Source organism: Haliaeetus leucocephalus, unplaced genomic scaffold (genome assembly GCF_000737465.1).
Source record: "Haliaeetus leucocephalus isolate CR32 unplaced genomic scaffold, Haliaeetus_leucocephalus-4.0 Scaffold657, whole genome shotgun sequence".
NCBI classification, from domain to species: Eukaryota; Metazoa; Chordata; class Aves; order Accipitriformes; family Accipitridae; genus Haliaeetus; species Haliaeetus leucocephalus.
Window position 1 is genome coordinate 1,267,773 of NW_010973093.1, and position 23,420 is coordinate 1,291,192.

Sequence of the window (23,420 nt, forward strand, 5' to 3'; positions counted from 1 at the left end):
TCAGACCAGCCCCAGCTGTGCCAGAGCAGAGTATGATGGTTAACCCAGGCCCTGCAAGAAGCAACAGGCAAGGAAACCAGTTCAACCAGTTCTCCACCACAGCCACCCATACAGCTGTGCCCAGCACTTGGACCCAAGCCCCAAAACCCTGGGCAGGACTGCCCCACAACATATTTGCTCCTCTGCAGCTGGAAGCCCAAGCACAGTTCTCCAAGACGACCATCCAAAACAGCATTACCAAGGGCCTCCCACCTCCCGGCCATCCCCCATCCCAGCTTGATTTCCAACATGATCGCTCTGCACTGCAACAGGGACTAAGCTCCTGCTGCCACAGCAGGCAGAGCTGCCTTGCCCGGGCGAGATCATCCATGAGGAGGACAGGCCAGGGGTGGGCAGCCTTCCTTTCATTCCAGCTCGACCAGCCTTGAAACACTGCCATTGATCTACAGACAAAGCCAGTCCAAGAGCAGGTTGTGTCTTGCCCAGGCAAGTCCCCAGCTAGGCTACAGCTCACTTTGGGGGCTGAGACTTATCTCCTGGGGTTATAGACCTGGGGCTGGCTGCTCTGGCAGGGCTCCAGACACAACAGGAGATCATATGGGAAGTCACATCATCATAATTTTATTTGCTTTCCAGAAGAGGATCTGGGGATTCATCTCAGTAGCCTGGAGCTGTGCCAGGATGCAGATGCCTGGTTTTACAGAGCAGTCACATAACCAGATGCTTCTTGCTGCTCACACAGATGAGTAGAGGTTGCCTGCAGGGACAGATAGCAGGCACAGCTGTGTAGAGGACCTTGGTGAACAGGTAACATTTCAGGGAAGGAAGATTTCAGGAACAATCCTGGAATAATCTTTCCTAAGAAATTGGCAGAGGAGGAGTTTAGAGGATGGCGTGCCTTTGTTATCAGGCAGGCCTCTCAAGTTTTTACAGAGGAGGTGATGGCTTAATATGACCCATAAATGATTTACTATTACCTGATAATACCATTTGCCCTTCTGGATGACAACATACTTGCCTCCTCTGCACCTCTCCTCTCCCCTCCTGACCACCCTCTGCACACCTAGTCCTCTGGATGAGTTTTCTTCCCACTTCGCCTCCTTGCTTTTGAACTTTTTCATTCTTGAAATCATTCTCCTGGCAAGCAATGTGCTGAAATCAAAGCAACAAGCAGAGCCCTTATGCTGCACAAGCCTCCCACGACACACCACCAAGAGCTGCTGCTGGCCAGACACTGCAGGGAAAACTCCAACATTAAGGTCTTAAATGACCCTGTAGAAGTGGTAGGTGCCTGTGGCAGAGCAATGGAAGGACCTTTACAACAAATTGAACAGCTGGGAGGTGGGAGGAGAAAAGTAGGAACCATCAGTGAGCACAGATGCAGGAGGGTTTAGTCTTCAATACACCTGGAAACAGCCTTGATTTGTTCATAAAACACCACCTATGGAAGAGCAGTTCATGCATCTCCTCACCCCTGTAAAGCCCCTGCTAATGGTCAGTCATAGTTACACCAAATAAAACCAAACATCCATCTCACCAACCACCCTGTCCAGCAGCACCCACCACCACGTCCCCAAGGACAAAGGACGAGCTTCACGGCCGTGTGGTCAGACAGGCAGCGCCCAGCAGCTGGAGAAAAGCTCCCTACTCTGTCATCTCACCTCTTGTCTTCATTCCCATGAAGAAGCAGGAGGTAAGCCACAGCTGCTCCTGCCTGCACTCAGCATCTGATTATTTCTAATGGTTTCAGACATGCACGAGGCTGACAGATGCTTTTCTATGCAGAGATGCTGCTTGTCTGGCAACAGGACCAGCAGCTACAGCCAGCCCAGACCGAGACTTGTTGCAAAGGATACATGGTCTTTGCAACTGGAGACAGAGGCTGTAAGACTTGGGCTGTCCTCAGTGAGAGGGAAGCCCTCCTAAGGGTCTCCAAAGCCATGGAGAACAGCAGAGCATGAAGAGCAGCCTCGGGAGTCAGGAGCCACAGGCCCCTGGACGCTCACCCCCTTGGGAGGTATCAGAGCCTGTTCCCACTGTGCATGCACAGGTCAGCCTCCTTTGCCTCACAGATGTCAAGGACAGCACCTTTTCATATCATTTTTATCCCAGCCTTTTTTTCCTACTTGTGGAGCAGTTTTCATACAAGCCAAAGTGAAACTCCAGAGCCTCAGAATAGCCCACCTATTTTAAAAAATTGCTACCCCACTGGGAAAATAGAATATTTGATTTTCCTAAGTCTAAAATTACTCAGTCCTCAAAACTTCTTTTGCTTTGCTTTATCTTTAGCAATTGGTAAGCGGAGAAGTGCAAAGGCCCCCACCCCTTCTCCCTGCAGGTCTGATTAAGACCCATTAAAAAGCTTCCTGGGACGGGGCTGGGCTCAGTGCCCTGCCAGAGTCAGCAGAGGAAAGTGGGCTTTGGCTTCAGAGCCGGCTCAGCTCCAGGGACCTTTCCCCAGAAGACCAGAGGAGGCCGAATCCAGCACAGCTCCCCCGGCACGAATGGGAAGTCCTATCTCTCTAAATACAGAGGACCTCTGCACCACACCATCTCGTTAACAGCTCCGTCCCAAGGCTTTTATGGACTACTCATCCCTAGACCCTTCAGACATCAAAAGGACCTGCCTGCTTCCCACCCCATCACCTCTCCAGGCTCATCACAGCATCCCACAGCTTCTTCTGAGTTTAAGCCCTAGGGCTAATGAGCAGGACATCATGGCAATTCCCTACAGCAGCTATGCGTTAGCCTGATTTTCCTCTCCCCAGAGGATTAGCAAGGCTGTAATAGCACTAAATAAATTCGCTAATGGCAGATTCTCAAGACACTTTGTCTGGAAAACTTGTTTATAACTTAGAAGATGCAGCCTGCAAATTTGGCTTTATTATCCAGTGACTGCTAAAGGGAGCTGCTCCCCAAACACAGTGATTGGATCTGAACAAGATGTGTCCTAGATCATTAACCAGGCAATAAGAGGTAATTAAACACCTGCATGGAAAGGCAACCTTCACACACACAGCACAGCTGGAGAAACACCCCATGAAATCAGGGTAAGAGAGCAGAGCTTTTTGGGTAGGTTTCTTTCATGTCTCCCAGAAAAGCTGCTTTTCTCAAACGGCAGTGCCCTGGAGAAGAGAGTCCCCTACAAACCCTGGGCTAAAGCACGAGGCAATCGGCCCACTTTAGGGTGATGGAAAGTTAAACGTGAGGACAGGTTTGCTCTCCTGTGTGCCTCCACACTCAACTGCAACGCAAAGGCCCTGTAATGTGCAAAAATACCTGCAGGATGTTGTATTGCAGGTGGTGGCCAGCTGAAACACGTATACCTGGAATGCTCAAAGGTGTATCTGCTTGGGAGAAAAAACTTCTGGCCTCGATACAAAGAGGTGACTGAAAGAGCAGGCGCTCAGAAAAGAGGGGTCCAGGCTGGAGCACCCCATTTGGCAAGACGTGAAGGGCATTAGGAAGGAGATGCTCACACACCAGCTAGGAAGGATCATGCTTTCAGTCTCCCTCCAAACCAAACCAAGCCCACGGAAAGGCTCCGCTCGCGGTGCAGGGCTAGCAAGGAGAGGAGACAAATCCCTCCTGGGCCACCGAGGCAGGGAGTAGGGGCCAGAGCAGTGACAGCCCCTGCAAACCACCTCTCAGGTGGGAGGGCAGCGCTGGACCCCAGCCTGTCTTTGGGGACGGAGGGTGCAGCAGCCTGGAGCATTGCTGAGCCGGGGTGGCTCACACCTCCCAACCACAGCCTGCAAGCCCAGAAGCCCTGAGTGCTTTTCAATCAGATGTGAATCTCCTGCAAAGCTCCATTTTTGAGGTGCTCTTGCATGATTTGGTGGTGAGTGTTTCTGTGTCACAGGCAGGGACCAGAGCGGGATGAATCTGTCTGCCACAACTAATTCTGTGCAGCCAGACTTCGCCTTCCCTGACTTAATTTGATGCTCTGAGAAAATTAGATGTTCTCCCGCTTCTGTGGAAAAAGGCAAGCACTGAAGGTAATTCAGAGGCTTTGATGCTGCTCTTTAGTCATTCGGGCACCACAGCCACAGCATCGCTCCCCGGACTGACCACGGGCTGGGGATGAGAGTCACTAATCCTCATGTACAGCGTGCGAGCCTCGGGCAAACTGCCGTGTCTGTTCTGTGCACAGACACCACCATCCCACAGCCCAGCAAGGGAAGGACAAGATGATTATTTCCAGAGCAAGAATTTTAACTTTAATAACTCCAACACTACAGGTGCCCAGCTGTGGAGGAGTTTGCCAAAGATCATAGTACAGCAGTGCCTAAAAATGCTAAGTACACCCTAGGACCTGGGTCCAAATTTGAATTCGATGGCACTGGAGAACATGAAAGCTGCGCCCAAGGCCACGTGCGCACAACAGACATGCAAACTACACCCTTTGAAAGTGGTTTTAAACCTCCTCCTCTGAGTTATTAGCGCTTTTTAGGCCAGAGGTGGGAAGGTTTTCACCCCAGGTTACTTGCAGCAGCCCAGAGAAGGGCTGGGGACACAGTCGGCGGGGGGGATGGACACAGCCACCTCCCTTGCGCACAGGAATTTGCACTTGGGCTTAGCTCTAACCCAAACACTGTAATCCAGTGCTCAGCACAGAGCAAGGCACTAATTCACACCCTGCTGCAAAAAGTAAATCCCCAATGCAAACAAAAATGAAGAGTGAGGACACTCCAGCTATTCAGGCTGGATGCTCCGGAGCAAGGACGCACCGGCTCTGTCCCCACCCAAATCCCACCGTGACCCACTTCCACAAGAGATGGGATTTTTGCAGCAACAGCAGCAGTTACCCGACCGGCAGTTCAGGTGACTTTGCAGCAGGCTAGCAAAGGACCAAGCCTCTCCTCCACAGACACAAAGCAGCACACTCAGGCCAAGGAGACCTCACCCAAAGGGAGAGGGTCAGGGAGCGGCTGCATTTCACAAACCTGTTCACCCTTGGCGCAGTTTGGGTGAGCCCAAGAAGCGAAAGCCCGGCACAAACCTTTGCTGTAGGTGTGTCCCTCCAAACCGCTGCGTGATCAGCTCCCGGAGCACCGAGTCGCTCCACACCAAATCCTCTGAGTGCCAGGGCCAGAGGGGTGGCCAGAGCAGGTCCCAGGAAGAAGAGGGACTTGAGCAGTGACCCAGGTTTCTGAGCTGGGCTGGACAGGCAGCTGCAGCCCGCAGTGCTGCCCAGCACTTCCTCAATTCAGAGCAGGGGAGGGAGAAGAAGGCAAAGCAGCCACCGAGAGCTGCTGCTGCTGCTCCTGCCTCAGCCCCAGGAAAGCTCAGAGCACACGGGGTGCTGCTAGCCCACCTCTACCGAGCAGCTTTCAGGATCATTGTCTGCTTTCTGTTGCATTACACCCTTCCTCTTGGAGCTTCCTATTACACACTGGGGGCACACACCATGCATTCCTCCCACCTGGATCAGAAAGGGCTCTTCTTTGGCAGACAAACCTACCTCCAGCTGTTCTTATGCTTGAAAATAGCAATCCCATCCTGAAGAGGAGCAGCCGTATGCAATCAAGATCACATCAAATCACTCCTTTAAGTGAGCAAACTCCCAATTTACATCCCCAGCTGAACACCATGGGGTATTTGTGCTTGCAGCTCTAAGGGGGCAGTTGACAAGAGCTATGTGGGAGCACCGACATCTCTCAGCAAACGCATCTTCTTCCAAGAACTAGTTCTACTCACTGCCACTGTAGTTGGACAAGCACTTCCAACACTGAAATTCCAGGGACTGTAGCCTTTTATTGCCAGGTGCACCCAATAGAGGCTGCCAGCTGAACCTGCAACCAGATCATCAATATAAGGCAGCCACAGAGGCCCTAGAGAACTTGCTGCCAGTGCTCACCTGGGATGCTGTCCATCTGAAGCAGCTTGGATTAGACAGCAATGATTTTCTCTGGTAGCACAATACCTTCAGTTTAAAATACCCCCAATTCCCCTGTTTTCAAGGAGGCAGAGACTGTTATTTAGGAGCTCCCAGGCCAGACTATTACTGTCCCACACGTCACCTCTCATTTCTCTCCTTAAAACTGCCCAGTTTGTCTCATGCTAATCATTTCCCATATAGCCCACACATCCCTCAAGACCTATCCATTGTCACTGGACCCCTCAGAGTGCATGACCAGAAGTGATCATCACCCAAGACACAGGTGTATCACTGATGGGGGGGGCTGAAGGCCACGATGTACATCTCATTCCTATTTTAACTGATGCAATGGTACCAGGCATGGCTAGCTCAGCCTGTAATTAAAATTCCAGTGCTAAGCCCAAAGATACTGCATAGGAAAAGCTCATTGAAAGTAATAATCTTGACCATTCTGCTGGAGCTTCCTGTTTGAGGGCAACCGTGCGGCCTACTTGCCAATTAATTCATGGAAAGAGAGCAAACACTTTAAAGCAAACAGTACAGCCTAATGAAAGAAGAGAGCAATAAGGAAGCAGGTTTCCAAGCACCACAAACCAGCACTCTGCATCTTGCTCTGGCTGTTTCAGGCACAACTAACACTTGGCAGTTCCAGGGGAATGGGTTCTTCCATATGTCACATCAGACACTTCACTTGCCCATGCCATTCCCTTACAACTGCTGCCATCTAAGCCTCACCTTTGCCATTCCAATCTCCAGTGCTGGGCTAAGAGCCTGAATGAACTTTGCAAGTCTGGTTTTCATCATATGGGTGATTTGAATAACAGTACTTTTTTTTTTTTTACATTTTTAGTTTTTTCCTAGTGCCTCATCAGTGCCTTCCACATTATTTAAGTCAAAACACTTGCTTACAAACCCCACTCTACTCACTTTCCATTAGCATTACATCAAAACAAATAAGCCAAGTTACCTCGGAGAGTGGTGCATGTTGTTATCTGAGCCTTCAGGCAGAAGATCCTCCTCCAGAACGAAGTGGCCATTCTCCAGGGGTTAAGTAGCCCCAGGTGACGGCATGACCTTGATCCTCTGAATGCTTTGGAGGCAGAGTGCTTGGTGTTCTCAATGTTCAACAGAAACTACACACCTCAGAGGTCAGGAATAAAACTTTATTGTTTTCAGATTTCTTATCTGCATTCAACTAATCAGTTATCTGTCAAAAGGTGTTTGACATGAAGAGGCCAATCGCCCTTAGCTTTTTGTAACAGTAACCAATTAGAAAGTGGCCACAGTACAAGTTTCACTGGAATCAATCCAGCCACCACACAGATTTGTGGTAGGAAAGCAGAAAGGAGTTTGGTTTGCAAACCAAACAGTAGAACAGTTCTCAAAGTGATTTGATAAAAAAGCTGAAAAGGAGAGAGAAGCTCAGATTAACGTACACACAAAGAGGTACCATGAAGCAGATCAACCAGCTGATGCTTGCGCCAGTTACTGCATGACCTTTCCTTGTCTAAAAGGAAACAGGCTTTATGGGGAAGAGAAATCTGCCATTCAAGACCATGTTTTCTAGAAATTGTCATCGGAAGAATAAAGTCTTCCACATTTCTTTCAGCTCTACACTTTCCCCTTCTCTTGTAAAATCCCCCTGGCATCCAGAGGCAAATGGAATTAGCCAGAATATGAGAAATTCCAATTTTGTTTCCATGTTGCAAAAATTAAACACAAACAAGAAGTTCCTCCTCCTTCTCTTACCCCTTTCTGAGCACAGAGTCCTCTTGAAGGTTGCTTTGTACTTTGAGAACTCACAAATCAGATCGACTTGGAACAAAGCAGCAAACATTCATATTAAAATAATGGGAACTGTTAATTCCCTGCATTCATCTGACATGCACACCTTGCATGGAAAATTCCCATGACAACAACTTGATCATTTAAAACAGTTCTTCTGTTTCCACCCCTACTAAACTCCAGTGCCTAAAAATGGAGAAACAATGCAAAGTCAAGACAACCAGTGCAGAAGAGTTAAGGCAGCTAGAACAAACTGCTGTTTCACCTTCCAGCTACAGACTTAGTGAAAACCCAAACACTGCTGGTGGAAACTTCCAAATACTTTATTTAGGAACAGTTCTGCCCCATGTACTGTGTTGTTTTGGTTTTTTTTTTTTTCCTGTTTAAATGATCACAATTATGAAGTTACCCGCATTTTGAAAGTGCCTATCACCACAGCACCTGGGCGCTTTATAAAAAAAAAAAGCTGTCTGGCATGACAGAGATCTATCACTCAAGAACTTACTGGTCTTCTGTTGCTTATTCCTCATTTCAGGTGTATCTACTGACTAAGGATGAGGAAAAAAGCAACAGATGAACTCCAGAAAAAGATCATCTTGTTTTCAGGCAAGGTTTAGATCAGAGACAAAACAAACATTGAGACACCCAACTTCCCATGAAGAGCAAGTAGGTATTTTTAAAGCCACCCATGAAGCTAGTTTCCCAGGAAGCGCCTTGTAGGAATAGGTTCTATACTGTATTTAGGTATTTAACAAGATGTATCTCAATAAAGAAGGATCGTATTGGCCCAGAGTACAAATTCAGGTTATACTCTACCACAACTGGGGTAACCATTAACATTTGGTAAGGTATTTGCCATCCTTATCAATAAGGAAAGAGGCTCTATATTGTTATTTCTGAATGTTACATTTTTAAAAAATACAGACACTTCTGGGAGTCAAAAAGGAAGGAGAAGTTAGCCCCCTTGGCTACTGTTTCATAGCCTTGATTTATGCAGCCTCACCTTGCTGGTTTAGTTCTGCATCTACTTTTGCCTCCGTTGCCCCATCACACCCAGATTTCTAGACCCAAATACCAAATTATAGTGTCAAATAATAGGGCAGAGGAAGGAATCAAATTATGGCTATGCCCTGGTCCATGGTAAGTAGATGTGTACTGGCCCTGAACAGGCCACTGGTCACAAAGCAAGCTCCAACTTCTCCAAGCAGAAAGGAATTTCTCTGTGCTCCAGATTATTTTCAGCTATTTATAGTGTACATATGTTTCTGAATAGATTGTTTGTCTTCAATACACTGGGAGATAATATAAGTGCACAGACATATACAGACAACATAGGGAAGAAGGTGGTAAAACTTCCCTCTGTTGGTTTCAGGTGCTGATATTTGTGTCCTAGAACTTCTTGGAGCTTTTCCTTCAATACAGAATAAAACCTCTGTTCCTCATGGGGTCCTGGTTAACTTTTGAATCCAAAGATGCCCTTTATATATCCTGTGAGGCCACTCTTGGCCTTCTGCTCCACCTTGTCCTCCAGAGGTGGGAAAGCAACATGATTAAGGGCCAGGTCAAAGAACAAGGGTTTGCACGGAATGGGCTGGAAGCCCGGAGGGAAGTGCACAAGGCTGACTTGCTTGCTGACAAGAGAAGGATCCAGACAGAAAGTCTCAAACCGTTCCGAGAGTGGCTGAAAAAGACCAGTGCAGAAACACAGATTAAACACATGTCGAGTCAAAGCTGACAAGTGTCAAACAAGCAAAGAGGATTGATTAAGCAGCAACTGAGACAACAGAAGCTGAAATTCCCTTATGTGACATCTTGGGCCCTTGAAGATGATTTGAACCCCTGTCAAAACATCACTGCAGGATCTCTGGAAAACCTTCCCATGTGCAGGGAGAAAGCTAAATTAAGAAAAAAAGAAAAAAGATGCCATACTAGAAGAGGCAAGGAGCTGCCTAGCTCCTACCCAAGGAACCCCACTCTGTCAGCCACCTTCCAGACTTGCAGAATGAAAACAAGCCTAATAAAATCTCTTAAATATACTAGTCATGATGAAACTCCAATCAGCATGACATTTCTTGAGTTGCAAGAGACACTCAGGTAACAAGTTAAAAGTAAAGTTCATTAAGAACACTACTGGAATTTGCCTGAGCTCTCAGCTCTTACCTTGCCATCCTTGACCTGAGATGGAGACTCAGTCTCATGAGTATCATTTGCATCTGCAAAATTGAAGAAAAAGCAGTAAGAATAACAGGCTAGATCTTGGCATAAAGTAAGACTGTCTCAGGAGTCAGCTGTCCTCCAAGCGTAGCTATGAGCCTCGCTTTCTGGGATACACAAGACAATATTTTCAGTAGACTCAACTTGCTTTCTAGACTAAGAGGATCACACACACTCATCTACAGCCAACACAGCTCTCCAGTGATGGAAAGCTTCTCCTTCACATTGTCACAAGAAACTCCTGAAAGAAGCACAGATTTTGAGTTAAGCACAAAGCAGAAGATGATGAGAAGACCCCAGTGGGGTCTGTTAAAACAAGATTAAGGCAATAAAAGACAAGGCAATCCATTACTTATCTTGGGTTTCCAGCAGCAGGCACAGCAAAAACAGCAGCCCAAGAAATCACAAAGTTCATCCACTCCCCCAAAGTTCCACTAACCTGGTTGACACTGATGAAGAGCAGAACATCACTGCTCTCCCCTTTCTCAGTAGTTCTCCCAGCTAGGCAAAACTGGGATGAGTAAGGCCAACTTGTTTGCAGTAAAAAAATTAAACAGTAAACAGAGTGTTCTGTGCAGGTTACCAAAACAGGTACACGCCCTCATGAAGCGTTTTCGCATCTCTGGGCAGGGAGCAAGATGCCCAATGTCTACTCATTGGTTGCCTAGCTACACTACACACAGCTAGAAGCAGCTAGAACTGGGGGCGGAGGAAACATTTTCCAGAGCCTACATAGATCAGAGTGAAGTGGAAAAACACTTGGAACTTCAGAAATTAAATAAAAGGAATGAAATAGCTGCAGGGGCACTATTCAAGAGACGTTAGAGCTCTAGCATAATTGTGCAACTCACCTAATATAGCTGCTGCTTGCAAGGAGTATTTCTCTGCATTGACTTGAGTGATCAGATCCTGAACATCAGGCAGCTCCTAGGTCATTAAAGAAAATCATTTGAGAGCCTGAAATATGCCAGTTTAAGAGTTAGGGCAAAGGTAAAACCTGACAAAGTAAGAACTAAGAAATTAAGTCCTAGCGCTGATAAGACTTCCCAGAAGGGGAAAAGCTACAGTACAGCCCTTCAGGCAGTACAGAAGTTGTATAACAGAAAATACACATGTGAAAAAAAGTGGTAAATTGTTATGGAGTTGTTACAGCAAGTCTGCCTCTCCCCCAAAGGAAGTGGCCAGTTGAAGTGTTTCCACATCACTAGAAAGTCACTACTATAATGTGTCAAGAAGTCACACTTGTATTACTCTTCTCCCTACTTAAAGACCAGTCTTGAATTGCAATGGCCTGGCACCTAATTGACAATAATACCAGGACAGAGCTTTTTCATAAACTTCAGCTCTCTTCTACACACAGGATTGGGTTCCTACCTTCAAGCTGTTCATATAAGCTCCAGCTCCTGACTGAACTTCATGGGCATATTTCAGCACTCTTTCATATAAAACAAGAGCTTCACTCCATTTCTTTACCAGGACATAGGACTGTGCAATGAAGAAACACCTGCAACAGTAAAGAGTGGATCCTTGACATGTTTGTTATCCATACCTTTTGCCAACTCAAATGACTGATAACAGGAGATATTATTAAGTAGCACTGGCCAGTTTCCCTTTAGCATCCAGTCTTCATTTCACAAAAGGGCAGATGCAACCGCATCAAAGTCCTGTACAGCACATAGAGCTTTGGAATAATAAGCTTTGAAGATGTAATGCCTGCTAAAGAAAACCTGGCTGTTTCTCAGTCACCTGTAAGCTTTGTACACAAGTGTCTTCAATCCAATCTCTTTTTGGAAGTTCTTGTCCTCTTCTAGGCCAGGAAGCTGTGTCAGTTCCACAAGGTTCTGTGCAAAAGAGAGCAAGAGTAACAAATGCAGGCGTTGTTTTCCTCTGGAATCTGCTGGAGTAAGAGAAAGCTGCCCCTTTTAACAAGTCAACAGTACACTCCCATGGAAATAGCTTCCAGTTTTCTAATTATCAGTATGCTAACCTTGTGAAGGACACTCATTGAAACTTGTGCAAGTTTGCCCTCAGGACAGATTTCCTGACACAAACAGGAATTAGGACAAAGACTCCTCAGATTTCACATGAAGTAATTCTTTCATAAGGCATTTCCCTTTCACATTCACAACAGCTTCAGCAACAGGCTCCCACAGTTAATAGAAAATTCATGTGAGAAATTGAGAAGCTGCTTATGAAGAACAAGTGCCTTTTAAGTATTTTCAGCTGCTTTCTCTGGCCAGCAGAAACTAAGGCAGCTATCAGGGTGCTGCATAAAAGAGTCAGAAAAGCTATCTTAAAACTGCATTAGAGCATACAACCAAGGGCACCCATTCTAGCAGCACTTTCTGTTCACAGCTAGAAGCGTTTTTTTCTGTTTCATGTAGATGTTGAACATCTTCAACAAGGTAGCTGTAGGTACTCAGTTGCTCTTCAGACTTCAAGGGCAGTTCACCTGCACTGCTGTATTTTCTACAATAACTTTTTGTACCAAAGTTCTCCAGTCAGTATGAAGAATTAGATTTGTTTTCCCAGCCTTACCTGCAAAATGATATCATAAAGACGGATCAGGTCCTGAGGCCGTGGTGCGCGCTTACCATCCTCTTCTGACCGCTGCTGCTGCAGCAGTGCCTTCTGCAGAGACTTTGCCATGCTCTCATTGCGCTTGATGGCTGTTGACAGCTTGATATAAGTCAAATAACTAAAAAGATAAAAGATAAAATACTATTAGCAGACTGCCAGAACTACTCAGACATTACTCTTTGTTCTGAAAAAACTCCTCGCCCCAGTCTAAGCTGATACTAGTAGGGGAAAAAAACATTTGAAAGGTCAACATGTGAGCCTTAAGTAAAATGTTTTCAAAGCTGCATGAATCAGATCCTTATCCATACAGTCATCCTTTGAGATCCAAGGCCCAGAACAAAAACTCCATAAAACAAAAACAAAAATAAAATCTTGACATAAGAGCATGACTTCTTCACACTAGTACAGGCAGCAATGTTTGCCTATTACCTGTGTAAGTACTGGATGTTGGACACCTTCCCAGAATCATTTTCCAGAGAGTGTTCTCGCTGCTTCTGCATAAATTGGGGACAAAACACTGCATTATTTACTTAGAACTGGCAGCCAAGGGAAGAAAACATCAGAAACAACTCAAGGTTTGGGTAAACCATGGAAGTTTTAACAAACTTCTAGAGAAAAGAACAAGGGCTTCTACATTGGTATTCACTCCCTCCAGTTCTGAAGAGAATAAAATCAAAGGTGACAGACTCTTTTGCAGCTTTTTATTAAAGAAATCCCAGCCACTTTTACTGTTAAGCAAGTTTAACAATAACAAATCAGTCCCAAAGAAACGCTATGTTGTTGAAAGTAGGAACACTGATGTTTGCAGCTTACCTGGTCTGGTTTCAGATCTTCCCGAACAGCCTGAATGGCATCTCTACACTCACTGAGTAAAGATTCAAACAAGCGTTCCTTTGTCTCCTCATTTTCTGCCTAAGAGAAAAGGAAATTTAAGACAGATATCTATTAGAAATTTTTGTATTTTGCATCCCATGATACAAGAATTAACTGAGGAGATTAAACAAAGTTTCTCCCAAATTATGGCTTTAAGATCCATGGGTAGCTAGAACTCCAATCTGTACCTGTCTGCAGTATATTCTACAGGGCAAACTGCCAGAAATTGCAGGAAACGTGGTCAGTGCTGAGAAATTACCAGCACCAAAGGCCTAGCACACACAGCTCTGACCGCCTCATCCCTGCAACAGCTACCTTCCCAGCAACTGCATTCCCTTCCAGGATGGCACCCACATTGCTCTGAGAACAGCTGAGGTTGGACTGCACTGTGGGAAAGGCCCAGCAACGGAAGAAGAGCTGAGCATTACTGAACTGGCAAACTACCAATGTAGACTGCTCTTGTTATGCTGATTTAACTTTTCTCATGTGGTAAGAACATGTAGATGATTATCTTTTCCACACTCCCACTCTAGTAATGCTCACAGTGGCAATGATTTGCTTGTTTGAAGCATTTTTTAAAGTAACCCTGTATTTTAGTAGGAGGAATGACTGAGTGCTTTTCTGTTGTCACCACAAGTTTTGTCAAAAAACTAAGCAGCTTTTGGCCTTCTGCCCCAAAACCAGAATTTGAAATTTTAAAAAACAAGTTGAAGCCTGATCTCTGCCTAATGGACTGGCATATCATGTACCCAACTAAACAATGCACCCAAAAGCAAACTTAGCTTCCATTTCAGGTGACTAAGAAGGTAACCAGATGGAGATCACAAGACTCTTACTAATTCAGTAAGAGAAAACTGCCCAGAAACAAACCTCAAACTTAGCAATGAAAGGAGAGATTAAAGTGTATCAGCACTGTGTTATACCACTTCCATCTCGTGTAATAGCATAAGATAAACTTTGCTGCAATAAATTTGCAATTGTCCAAATGAATAAAAAACTATCTAAAAATATGCTCACTTGTTTATCTTCTGTAGAGCTCTACAGTCTCTGCCTCTCCACTTCTCAGGTTTGCAAACCCATTAAGGAATGTTATTTTTAGTCCCTCACAAAGCCTCAGGTATCTTGACCTGAGATGAAGGTGGGTTTTGGGGTTTGGTTTTGTTTTTTGTTTGGGGTTTTTTGTTGTTTGGTTGGGTTTTTTTGTTTTGGTTTTTTTTTGAGATTTGCTGCAAGAATTTTTAAGGTGGGACTAACTACTGAGAATAACCAGAGACAAGTTTGACAGCATTCTCAACCTCACCCAGAGGAGCACAGCAATTTCACTGTATGCACAAAAATGAAAACAGACATAGCTAGATCATCAGTCAAGCACAAACAGGGAAAGGGCTGGGCCGTGCAATGAAACAAGGGCTTTCCTTTTGAAGCAAAACCTCGTAAGGTTAAGCTGATTCTATGCATAAATACACACATGTTCTGATTTGGGAGGTATCATATCATAAAACTGAGATGCAAGTGCTACAGCTGGTGATTCAAGTGTCCTGATAAAACAGCACAGGTTCATCTTAAAGAGATCAAGGTTACTAACCCCACTGAACCCACTTCTGAAAGTCTAGGAGTGCTCACTTCTTATTTTTTCTTTGTTCTAAAACACTGTGTATCATCCCTAGAAGTTATTACCACCCATTTTTGCTACAGTCCTAGTTACCAGAGATGACCACAGAATCCTTGAGGCAATACCAGATAGGAGCACACTTCCATCACTCTGCCCTTTAACCTTCTCCCTTCTACCTGGCTAGCCAATGGGCCCTTGAAGTCATGCATTCAAGTCTACAAAAAGGCTGACACAAGTAATTTTAAACTTGGATTCGTATTTCAGTTTGGCTTATTTGTTCCGTTTCTCCCGTTACCAGTAAGATACTGAAGGTGTAATTGCACTGAGAATCTCCATTTTTACACAAAACACACATTTGTGTTTGCTTCCAGTCAAACCTTGAAGAGCACTGCTGTTATGTTAGGGTTTCAACTTAGTGAAGACTAGCAGAAAGGTGCCAAAGATCCCAGGAACCACAGTGCATTTAGCTGAAGCCGGACTGCCCATCACAGCTGACACAGCAACTGCAGAGCTGCTTTGAAAAGGCCAAGTTTTAGCCTTCTGGGAATGTAAATACTGCTGCTGCATGCTCAGCTCTCACCATTACTAGTTGTGATGTGGTACCACAAAACTCCTCTGTTTAGTCAGAGCTTCCAAGGAACACAAAGCAAGACGAAAACAAATTCAGATCGCTGTTTTGCCACAGCTTTATGGAATAAAGAAGGCAACTAAACTGAAAATGTCCAACTGCTAGCCTGGCAGGACAGAAATTAAATGAGGGAACACTGAACTCTAAGCTGCACTTCCACCTGCTGGCCATACTAATGTACTACCTCCCAAAAAAGTAAATTCAGCAACATGTAATTCATAACATTAGGACAAGACTGGTTAACACTAATGTTTCCTACCCAGCCACATCCTGTTTATCTTACTCACACTACCTTCTTAACAGTACCCCCTGCTCTTGCCTTATACCTTTGTAGGGTTTTCATTTTATCATTTAAATTTCTATTCATCATCATTATTCTCCTGATGATAAATGGGTTTTGACGCTGCAAAAAGCCCATCATTAGTGGCAACGATTGTTACCAAAGATCCTTTCACTGCCTTTTCAAACAGCAAGGGTGCTGTATGCAGCCACTGGGAAGCAGAATACACCACCTGGGCACCATTTCCAAGGAAAAAGCCCAATGTGGAAAACTGCATTACTAAAGACATGCACGTGCCACTGCAAGTGTTTCAGCACTGTTACATTTCAAATTGATTTACATCCTGACATTTAGTAATCCTCTTCCTGCTTTGGAGGATTTGCCCAAGTCAAGAAAAGAATGCTATAAATCTCACAGCACCTGCGTCGTTTGGCAAATCGCTTTTTGCTGCTGAAAAACACGTGATCGATACATATCTTTTTTCTTGTGCTTGCTCTGAAGCTGGAGCATTTGAGCAAGATACTTAAATAAATTAGAACAGTAATTCAAAACCAGTTCTCTTAAAACTGTAACCTTCATTTCCAAGTGACTTACAAATAATAATGGTTATCACCCTGCCACTGAAAAGTAGCACTTCTAGGCAGCACAGTGTTCAAAAGAGCAGTAATACTCAGAACAGATCTCCCAGACTACCACTTTGTAGATTGTGGGAGCTATCCCCAACTGACACTTCAGCTTTGGTTTACAGTCAATATTCCCACTTTTACTTTTAGCCTTCCAACCCTAAGTTTAAGAAAAAGATTATTCAAAAGCTTTCAGTCCAGGTATCATGTAGTATCTTGCACACTGAAGGAAAGAGGACAGTTAGAATACCGGTACTGGAGATGGCTTCTGGGTTACCTGAGCAATCGCTGCTTCGTTGTCAGCCAGCCCCAGCAAGAAGATCCTCACTTTGTCTATCTTCACCGGAACAGTTCTTCCTCTCCACTCCACCTCACTCATTGTGGCTGCCTGCTTTGCTCGAGTTTGGGTAATCAGCGCCTGAAGAGAACAGACTGAACTTACGAGCTTGAACTTTAAGGTATCCAAAACTCAAATTCACATTAGACTTGACTATTTTGAAATCAAAGGACTTTTTAGGAAAGGCTTCCCATAAAGCCCAGGCCTGCTTGCTCTCTTCTGGTACGTTTTGGCTCTTGAATGGTGTGTTGCAGCAATATTTATGCTCAACAGAGTGATAATGAACGCTTCATCTTGAAGCATGTAAATAAGTTACCTCCAGTTTTTCTGCAAGAAGACCTTCAGTGCCACCAGACCTCAGTCTCATCTGCATCAACTCATTCATAGCAGACTGGTCACCTGACAGAATTAACAAATCAAGATCACATTTCCATCTGAGTTCACAAATTATTTTAATATAGAAAAGCTAATCAATAGATTTTATACTGGCAATTTGGAGACAAAGGGGATAAATTTGAAATCTCGTTCTGAATTCATAAGCAAACTACTCCAAACTGGTATTTTGACTTTTTACACAAAACCACATGTACTGTCACAAAATGAGTGTATTTCTCCACTGCTAAACTGACCCTGAACGTGTGCAGAATTTGCCCAAAATATTATTGACTCACTGCAATGTCACTTGGGCCAGTATTTAACTATCAAGTCAATATTCTTTTCCTGTGAACAAGTCTTGCTCTTTGTCGGCCATTAGGTACCCCACCTTTCCTTACCAATATTATAGGCACAGTAGCGAATGTTGGGTGAGATCTCTTCCACACGCTGATTATACAGTACAGCTTGTTCTTCTGTGAAAGCATTGGCCAGTTTTTCATATATGGTCCTACAGCAAAGAATAAATATTTAACACTGCAGTAAGTGTTGTTTTGTGAGATGCTATCTTAAGGGAAGAGTTTGCGTGTCTACTCTGCAGGATGCCATTTCTTCAGTAGTACCTTCCAGTTAAGTGCACAATTAACTAAACAACTCACAGAGTTGCTGTACATACAGTACATAAACTTACTAGACTGATCCAATACTATTTACTAAATGAAGTTGGTGAAGTGGGAGAACTCACTTGCATTTGTTGAAAGCCTCCATTGCTGCCTTCCACTCCTGGTGTTCAAAACGAAGCATTCCTGTGAGGTAAGCCATGTATGCCTGCAGACAGCACAAGGGCAATTTCCGTGTGATTGACAGCCTAGTTTGTACAACCTTTAGTACGAAGGCTGCTGTGACGCCTACAGTAAGTGATTAAGCCTTGGCCTTTTCATTTGGTCTTCCCACCAAAGACAACTGACTTGGATTATGGGTTACTAGGTACCCACCTTTTTTTCTCTTAACTGACACTGCTACATTTCTAAGGAGATGAAAGCAAAGATGTTTCTTGCTTGTTATGCAATCAACATGGTCCACTGATGTCACACAACTTTTTTTTTCCAGTAATAAACTACAAAATGGCAGTTTTAATTAACCTAGTTAATTTTTTTTCCAACTTTGTTCCAGGAACTGAAGCCTCGAGTCTTGTGTTCTAGGTAGCTACTTGTCCTGATTTTGACTGGGATAGAGTTAATTTTCTTCCTAGTAGCTGGTACAGTGCTGTGTTTTGGATTTAGTGTGAGAATAATGTTGATAACACACTGATGTTTTAGTTGTTGCTAAGTAGCACTTATCCTAAGTTAAGGATTTTTCAGTTTCCCAGGCTCTGCTGACTGAGCAGGTGCACAAGAAGCCGGGACGGAGCACAGCCAGGACAGCTGACCCAAACTAACCAAAAGGATATTCTATACCATAGAATGTCATGCTCAGTATATTAACTGGGGCGAGTTGGCTGGGAGGGGTGGATCACTGCTCAGGCATCGGTCAGCAGGTGGTGATGCACTGCGCATCACTTGTGTTTTCTTAGGGTTTATTGCTCTTTCTGTTATATTCCTTTTCCTTACTATTATTATTATCATTATTACATTTTATCTTAGTTATTAAACCGTTCTCATCTCAACCCACGAGTTTTACCTTTTTTTTTTTTTCCGATTCTCCTCCCCATCCCACTGGGGGGAGCAAGCGGCTGCGCGGTGCATAGTTGTTGGCTGGTCTTAATCCATGACACTACTTTAGGGTGTTTAACAAATAGGTAACTCAACAGATGAGCATAGTTTCTTAAACGTATTGCTCTCCAAAGCAAGGACAACCATTTGATACCCATAATCAACTTCTAAACACCAGGTCCTCATCTTGGCTAGTGCCACTAGTTATTTCTGCAATTCCAGCAGCTGCATTAATAGCAAGTCCAAGCTACTCAAAAGGAGACATTATCCAGTTCAAGAATCGGTCCATTTTGATTACCTATTGCTAGGTGAGAATAATCTCTTCACCCAAAACCCAAAGGTTTCTTGTTCAGCTTTTGCTGTAAAACAAGATCAAACTACTAGTGGTTACCTGAGCTTCCAGCTTTGTTTTGGCATCCACTCGGTTACTTTCACACAGTCGCTCCAGCTCCTCAGCATGTTTCACAGCTTTGCGCAGGCGAGACAGCAAGTGAAATCTTTTGCGAGGCTCTGTGTTTGCTTCCTGTTTCAGCTGCATGGCATAACTCCAGGCTCTCTCTGCATCCATCAGAATCAACAGCAAATACCTACAGGGCAGAGGAAAATTAATGAAAAAATAATTACATTCAAACAAGAACGGCCACATCACTACAAGTTCTTTGCCATGTGATCTGCAAAGTTTGGTAACACAAGTTCAGCTTGGCTAATAAGAGGTAGACGCTTTTATTTCTTAACATTCTAAGCACACAAAGTCGTATTATTCCTAACTATCTTCTACTGTACTTCTCACCACAGAAATGTAATTACCCAACTGAGGAAAAGAATTTGGTATCATTCTGTAGCACCACAGACATTGCAAAGACAAGGGATTTATGATTTCAGGTTGCTCTTCAAACTGGTTCAATGTGGGTAAACATATCTGCTTTCCCACCAGCTAATGTTATAATGCATCTGGCTTCTTAACAATACAGGTGAAGACAGCATCACGTTTTCTTTTCCCCACAAGAGGAGACAGCAGACATTTCAAGTGTTTCTAAAAGATGAGAAATGAGCCCAAGATCCCGGCTATTCTCCACATACTCTGACAAGCATTCTGCCAGATTTTGAAAATCTAAGTAAAACTTGCAATCCAGTATTTCTGTTCAAAGGGAAGGGATTATGTCTCCAACCACAACCTTGCTGGCTACACCATTTACGTTATCAGCATTCCTTGCTGATCTGCTACCTTGCAGCAGATCTGAATAAGAATCTCCTCTTTAATATCAAAGTAATTTACTGACTACGAAAAGAACCCATTTTAGCAGCTATGAGGGAAGAGAAGGAACTGGCTGTTGCTGCTCCCTCTTCTCCTACTTGTTCACATGATGAAGTGGGACCTGAGCAGTGCCTCTTCCCCCTGCACTGCAGCCTGAACTTTCATCTTTTATTAATATCAACAACAGACATCTCTGAAAAGAAGCATTTCTGAGTTTTCCACCACACCCCCATGAAAATAAATTACTGAAATGAAAGAAACTGTTCACCAGTATACTGAATGCTTGATTCCATCCAGTGACTGTACCTGTTGTCTGAGAGAATCTCCTCAGTTACCTTCTTCCCAGTGAACTTGTGCCTGTTTCCCATCTTGAAGTTGAGAGTTTTTCGGAGCCGCCTTAGCCTACGGGAGCAATAACCCCTAAAGAAAAGATGACCACAGTCAGTCTGGCCAAAGAACAACTTTGTTTCTGTTTACTGCTCTCTCCAACCAGAAAAAAAGGACTAAAAGCTGTGACAGATGTTTTAACAACTAAGATCTCCATATAAGACATACGTAAGAGGTAGTTCAGAAACTACCTGTAAACCAGCGGTTAATAAATACAAAAAACGTAAGAAGACACATAATAACTCCTGATCTTGAAAAATCAGAATTATGTTCTCCTTACTGTCTAATTGCTTTATGTGTGTTTATTGAACACTCAGTTCTGGAAGAGTATAGCGATTATCAGTGAGGTGTTAACAAACGAGCTCTTAAAGGGCAACAGAAAAACAAGAGCCAGTCTGTACCCTCCTAAATGGAACAGTCACAGCACATTACATCTAATGAAAAAAGTGTACATTGCTTCACATGAAACAACCTGTCAAGGGGTATTTACTTGGCAGATCATTTTTGTTGCCTGCTACAGTAGGTTTACATGTTAAATGAAGTAAGCCAAGTCACACTAGAAACTCCAAGACATCCACACTGTTTACTAACCTGTACCTCTGGAAGTCTCCGTGTCGTAAACCATGCTGCTGCTGAGACTCCTTCACAATCTGAAGGACTGCAATTTAGGTTAAGGCAGGTTGACAGTACAGTCTGTTACCAGTTCTTCGTTCTACCCCAAAATAACAGAAGGAATCTCTATAGGTTCTATTAAGCAAATGCACTTTGAACAGAGGGGCACCCGAAAACCTCCTAAAAACACACAGTTGAAAGAAGTGATGATCCTAAAAGACCTCATGACTGCACTGCTTACTTCAGAGCTTTATGACTTTCATCAAGGCCAGGACTAAGACATACCACAGGCACCTCCTCTTACAGGCAACCACAAGAGTCTTGCTGTTACCAGAGCTCATTTCAGGATAATAAGCTATGCCAACTGACACATCTAGGCTAATATAACTGACTGCCCTAGCTACACTACACCGCCTCCCCAGTCACACTTGTGACACAGTTTTATTGGCAAAACTGAAACGGAGAGAAGCTTTCCTGCCCTTAAACATCCCATCTCTCAGGAAAAGGACAGAAGTATACTGAGCAGAGTCACTGCTGCCTTCCTGACACAGCTTCCACAAACAAACTGCTTTCTGAATACAGAGAACTTCACAAAAAGAGCTTTTAGGAAGTATTCAGGGGGCTTATTTTCTACTCAATTTTTCAACACACTTCTAGTCTTACTGCATTATTACTGTAACAAGTACTCTGTGAAAGAGTGCACTGGCCTGTGCCTTGCAATAGCATCACTCCATGATTTCCATCCGGTCTTTGCATTCTTTAGCATATTTGCCAATTTCTGTGCATCCTGTACTTGCTTTATTCACTTAGTAACACTACCAAATAAAATCACACTGTATTCTAATAAATTTGCTGACGTTATCCATTCAGCTTACAAGGCAGATTATTTTGTAAAAGAAAATCTCCATCGTAGACAAGAAACCTCTGCGCTGTATGTATATATATCCCAAAATTTCCCTTCTAAGCTTTACCAAGAAGCCTTAAAAAAAACCCAAACAACCACAAAACCAAAACCAGACTATACAACGACCCCACCGAAAGAAACACTATTACTATGGCTAGAAAAAAAAGAAACTACCAGACTTTTAAAGTTTAAAATGACGGATGTCTATTGAAGTGTTTTCTCAGAATTACACCTAAAAAAATGTCTCTTTAGTTTAAGTATTAAAGACCTGCATCAACAGTTATTCAACTGAATTATTTGCATTTGTAGAAAAAACAAGTCAAACTGCAATATCTCAACATAGCACGCTTCATCCTTGCTGTCTACCTTAAGTATTTTTTCAGACTGCCTTTTATCCTGTGCAGTTCCTCACTGAATTCATATCCCCTATATTATTTACTTTATCATTGACTTAGGTATTCTTAACATTACCAGGGCAATTACTATGTCCACATCTTACTCAACAGTTACTAATTTTACAACAGCTGCCATATGCTAAATGGAAAATTGCAACCTTCTTTCACCTGGGTTTTCCTCTTACCCAGAAGATAAAACTCAGCTCTATCACAGCTGTGCAGCTGGACTAGTTTCACATGAAAGTTTCACATACAAAAATGCCACAAGCTTTACATGCCACATCAGATTTTATAACTGCTAAATCTGGAGGAGCCCGTTTGCCATCTCAGCATACCTGTTAAGATTTATTTTATCCACTACTGCCTGCTTCAAGCACTAATATTACGGCCAGAAGATTACTGACAGCCTGCTCGTATCTAGAGCACGCAGCCTAGCACAGAGTTCTGCTTTGAAGGCTGACGACAGCTGTCACGCGTTTCAGAAGGAAAAGCTGCAAAGTAAAGAATAAATCCACAACTCAGGAATGCAAAACTGACTCTCGGGTTTCATCCACGTCAAACCCTCACCCCCAGGGACGGCGAGGGTTAGCCCAGGCCGTCGCACCGACATGCTCACGCCAGCATCGCCCGGCACCTCCGGGGCCCCGAGCCCAGGGCTCACAGCCCGGCTCCCGCCTGAGGCACGGGTCCCCGCGGCCTGGGCTGACCCGCCGCCCTCCGCACAGGGGCAGGGGAGTCTCCGCCGCCTCGCCCGGCCCTCTCCCGCGGGGAAGCAGAGTCGGCCGTGCCCGCCCGCCCAGGGCCTGCAAGCCCCCGCGCTCCCCACAGCGGCCGCCACGTCCCCCCGCCGCCCACGGGGCCGGGCCTGCCACGTTCCCCCGCCGCCGCGCAGGATGCTCTCCAGGCCCAGGCTGTCGCCGAGGCTACCGGCCTGAGGCCCCACCGGCCTCTCGTTCTCCTTGTTCTCCTC

The 23,420-nt window shown here is 44.4% G+C and overlaps 1 protein-coding gene across 2 annotated transcripts; it reads right to left on the reverse strand.

Moving 5' to 3' along the window:
• Positions 1 to 7,049: 7,049 nt before the first annotated feature.
• On the reverse strand, positions 7,050 to 23,414 carry SRP68 (signal recognition particle 68kDa). 2 transcript variants are annotated; one of them, XM_010579353.1, is made up of 16 exons: positions 23,348 to 23,414; positions 21,131 to 21,197; positions 20,459 to 20,572; positions 19,289 to 19,484; positions 17,931 to 18,013; positions 17,587 to 17,696; positions 17,130 to 17,212; positions 16,754 to 16,894; positions 13,274 to 13,372; positions 12,890 to 12,954; positions 12,419 to 12,578; positions 11,627 to 11,721; positions 11,255 to 11,384; positions 10,732 to 10,807; positions 9,827 to 9,879; positions 7,050 to 9,347 (listed from the first exon to the last, which is right to left on the reverse strand). In XM_010579353.1, the coding sequence occupies exons 3-16, from the start codon at positions 20,518 to 20,520 to the stop codon at positions 9,120 to 9,122; spliced, it is 1,581 nt and encodes a 526-aa protein (XP_010577655.1). In that variant the 5' UTR covers positions 20,521 to 20,572; positions 21,131 to 21,197; positions 23,348 to 23,414; the 3' UTR covers positions 7,050 to 9,119. The 2 variants fall into 2 exon arrangements, with proteins under 2 accessions (XP_010577655.1, XP_010577656.1); XM_010579354.1 differs by lacking the exon at positions 23,348 to 23,414 and adding an exon at positions 22,786 to 23,216.
• Positions 23,415 to 23,420: the final 6 nt, after the last annotated feature.

Coding starts and splice junctions, on each gene's coding strand:
- SRP68 (XM_010579353.1), bottom strand. CDS start 20,520: ATGGGAAACAGGCACAAGTTCACTGGGAAGAAGGTAACTGAGGAGATT. Junction 17,213..17,586: donor CTACTGTGCCTATAATATTG/GTAAGGAAAGGT, acceptor TAATTCTGTCAG/GTGACCAGTCTGCTATGAAT. Junction 13,373..16,753: donor ACGAAGCAGCGATTGCTCAG/GTAACCCAGAAG, acceptor CTTTTCTCTTAG/GCAGAAAATGAGGAGACAAA.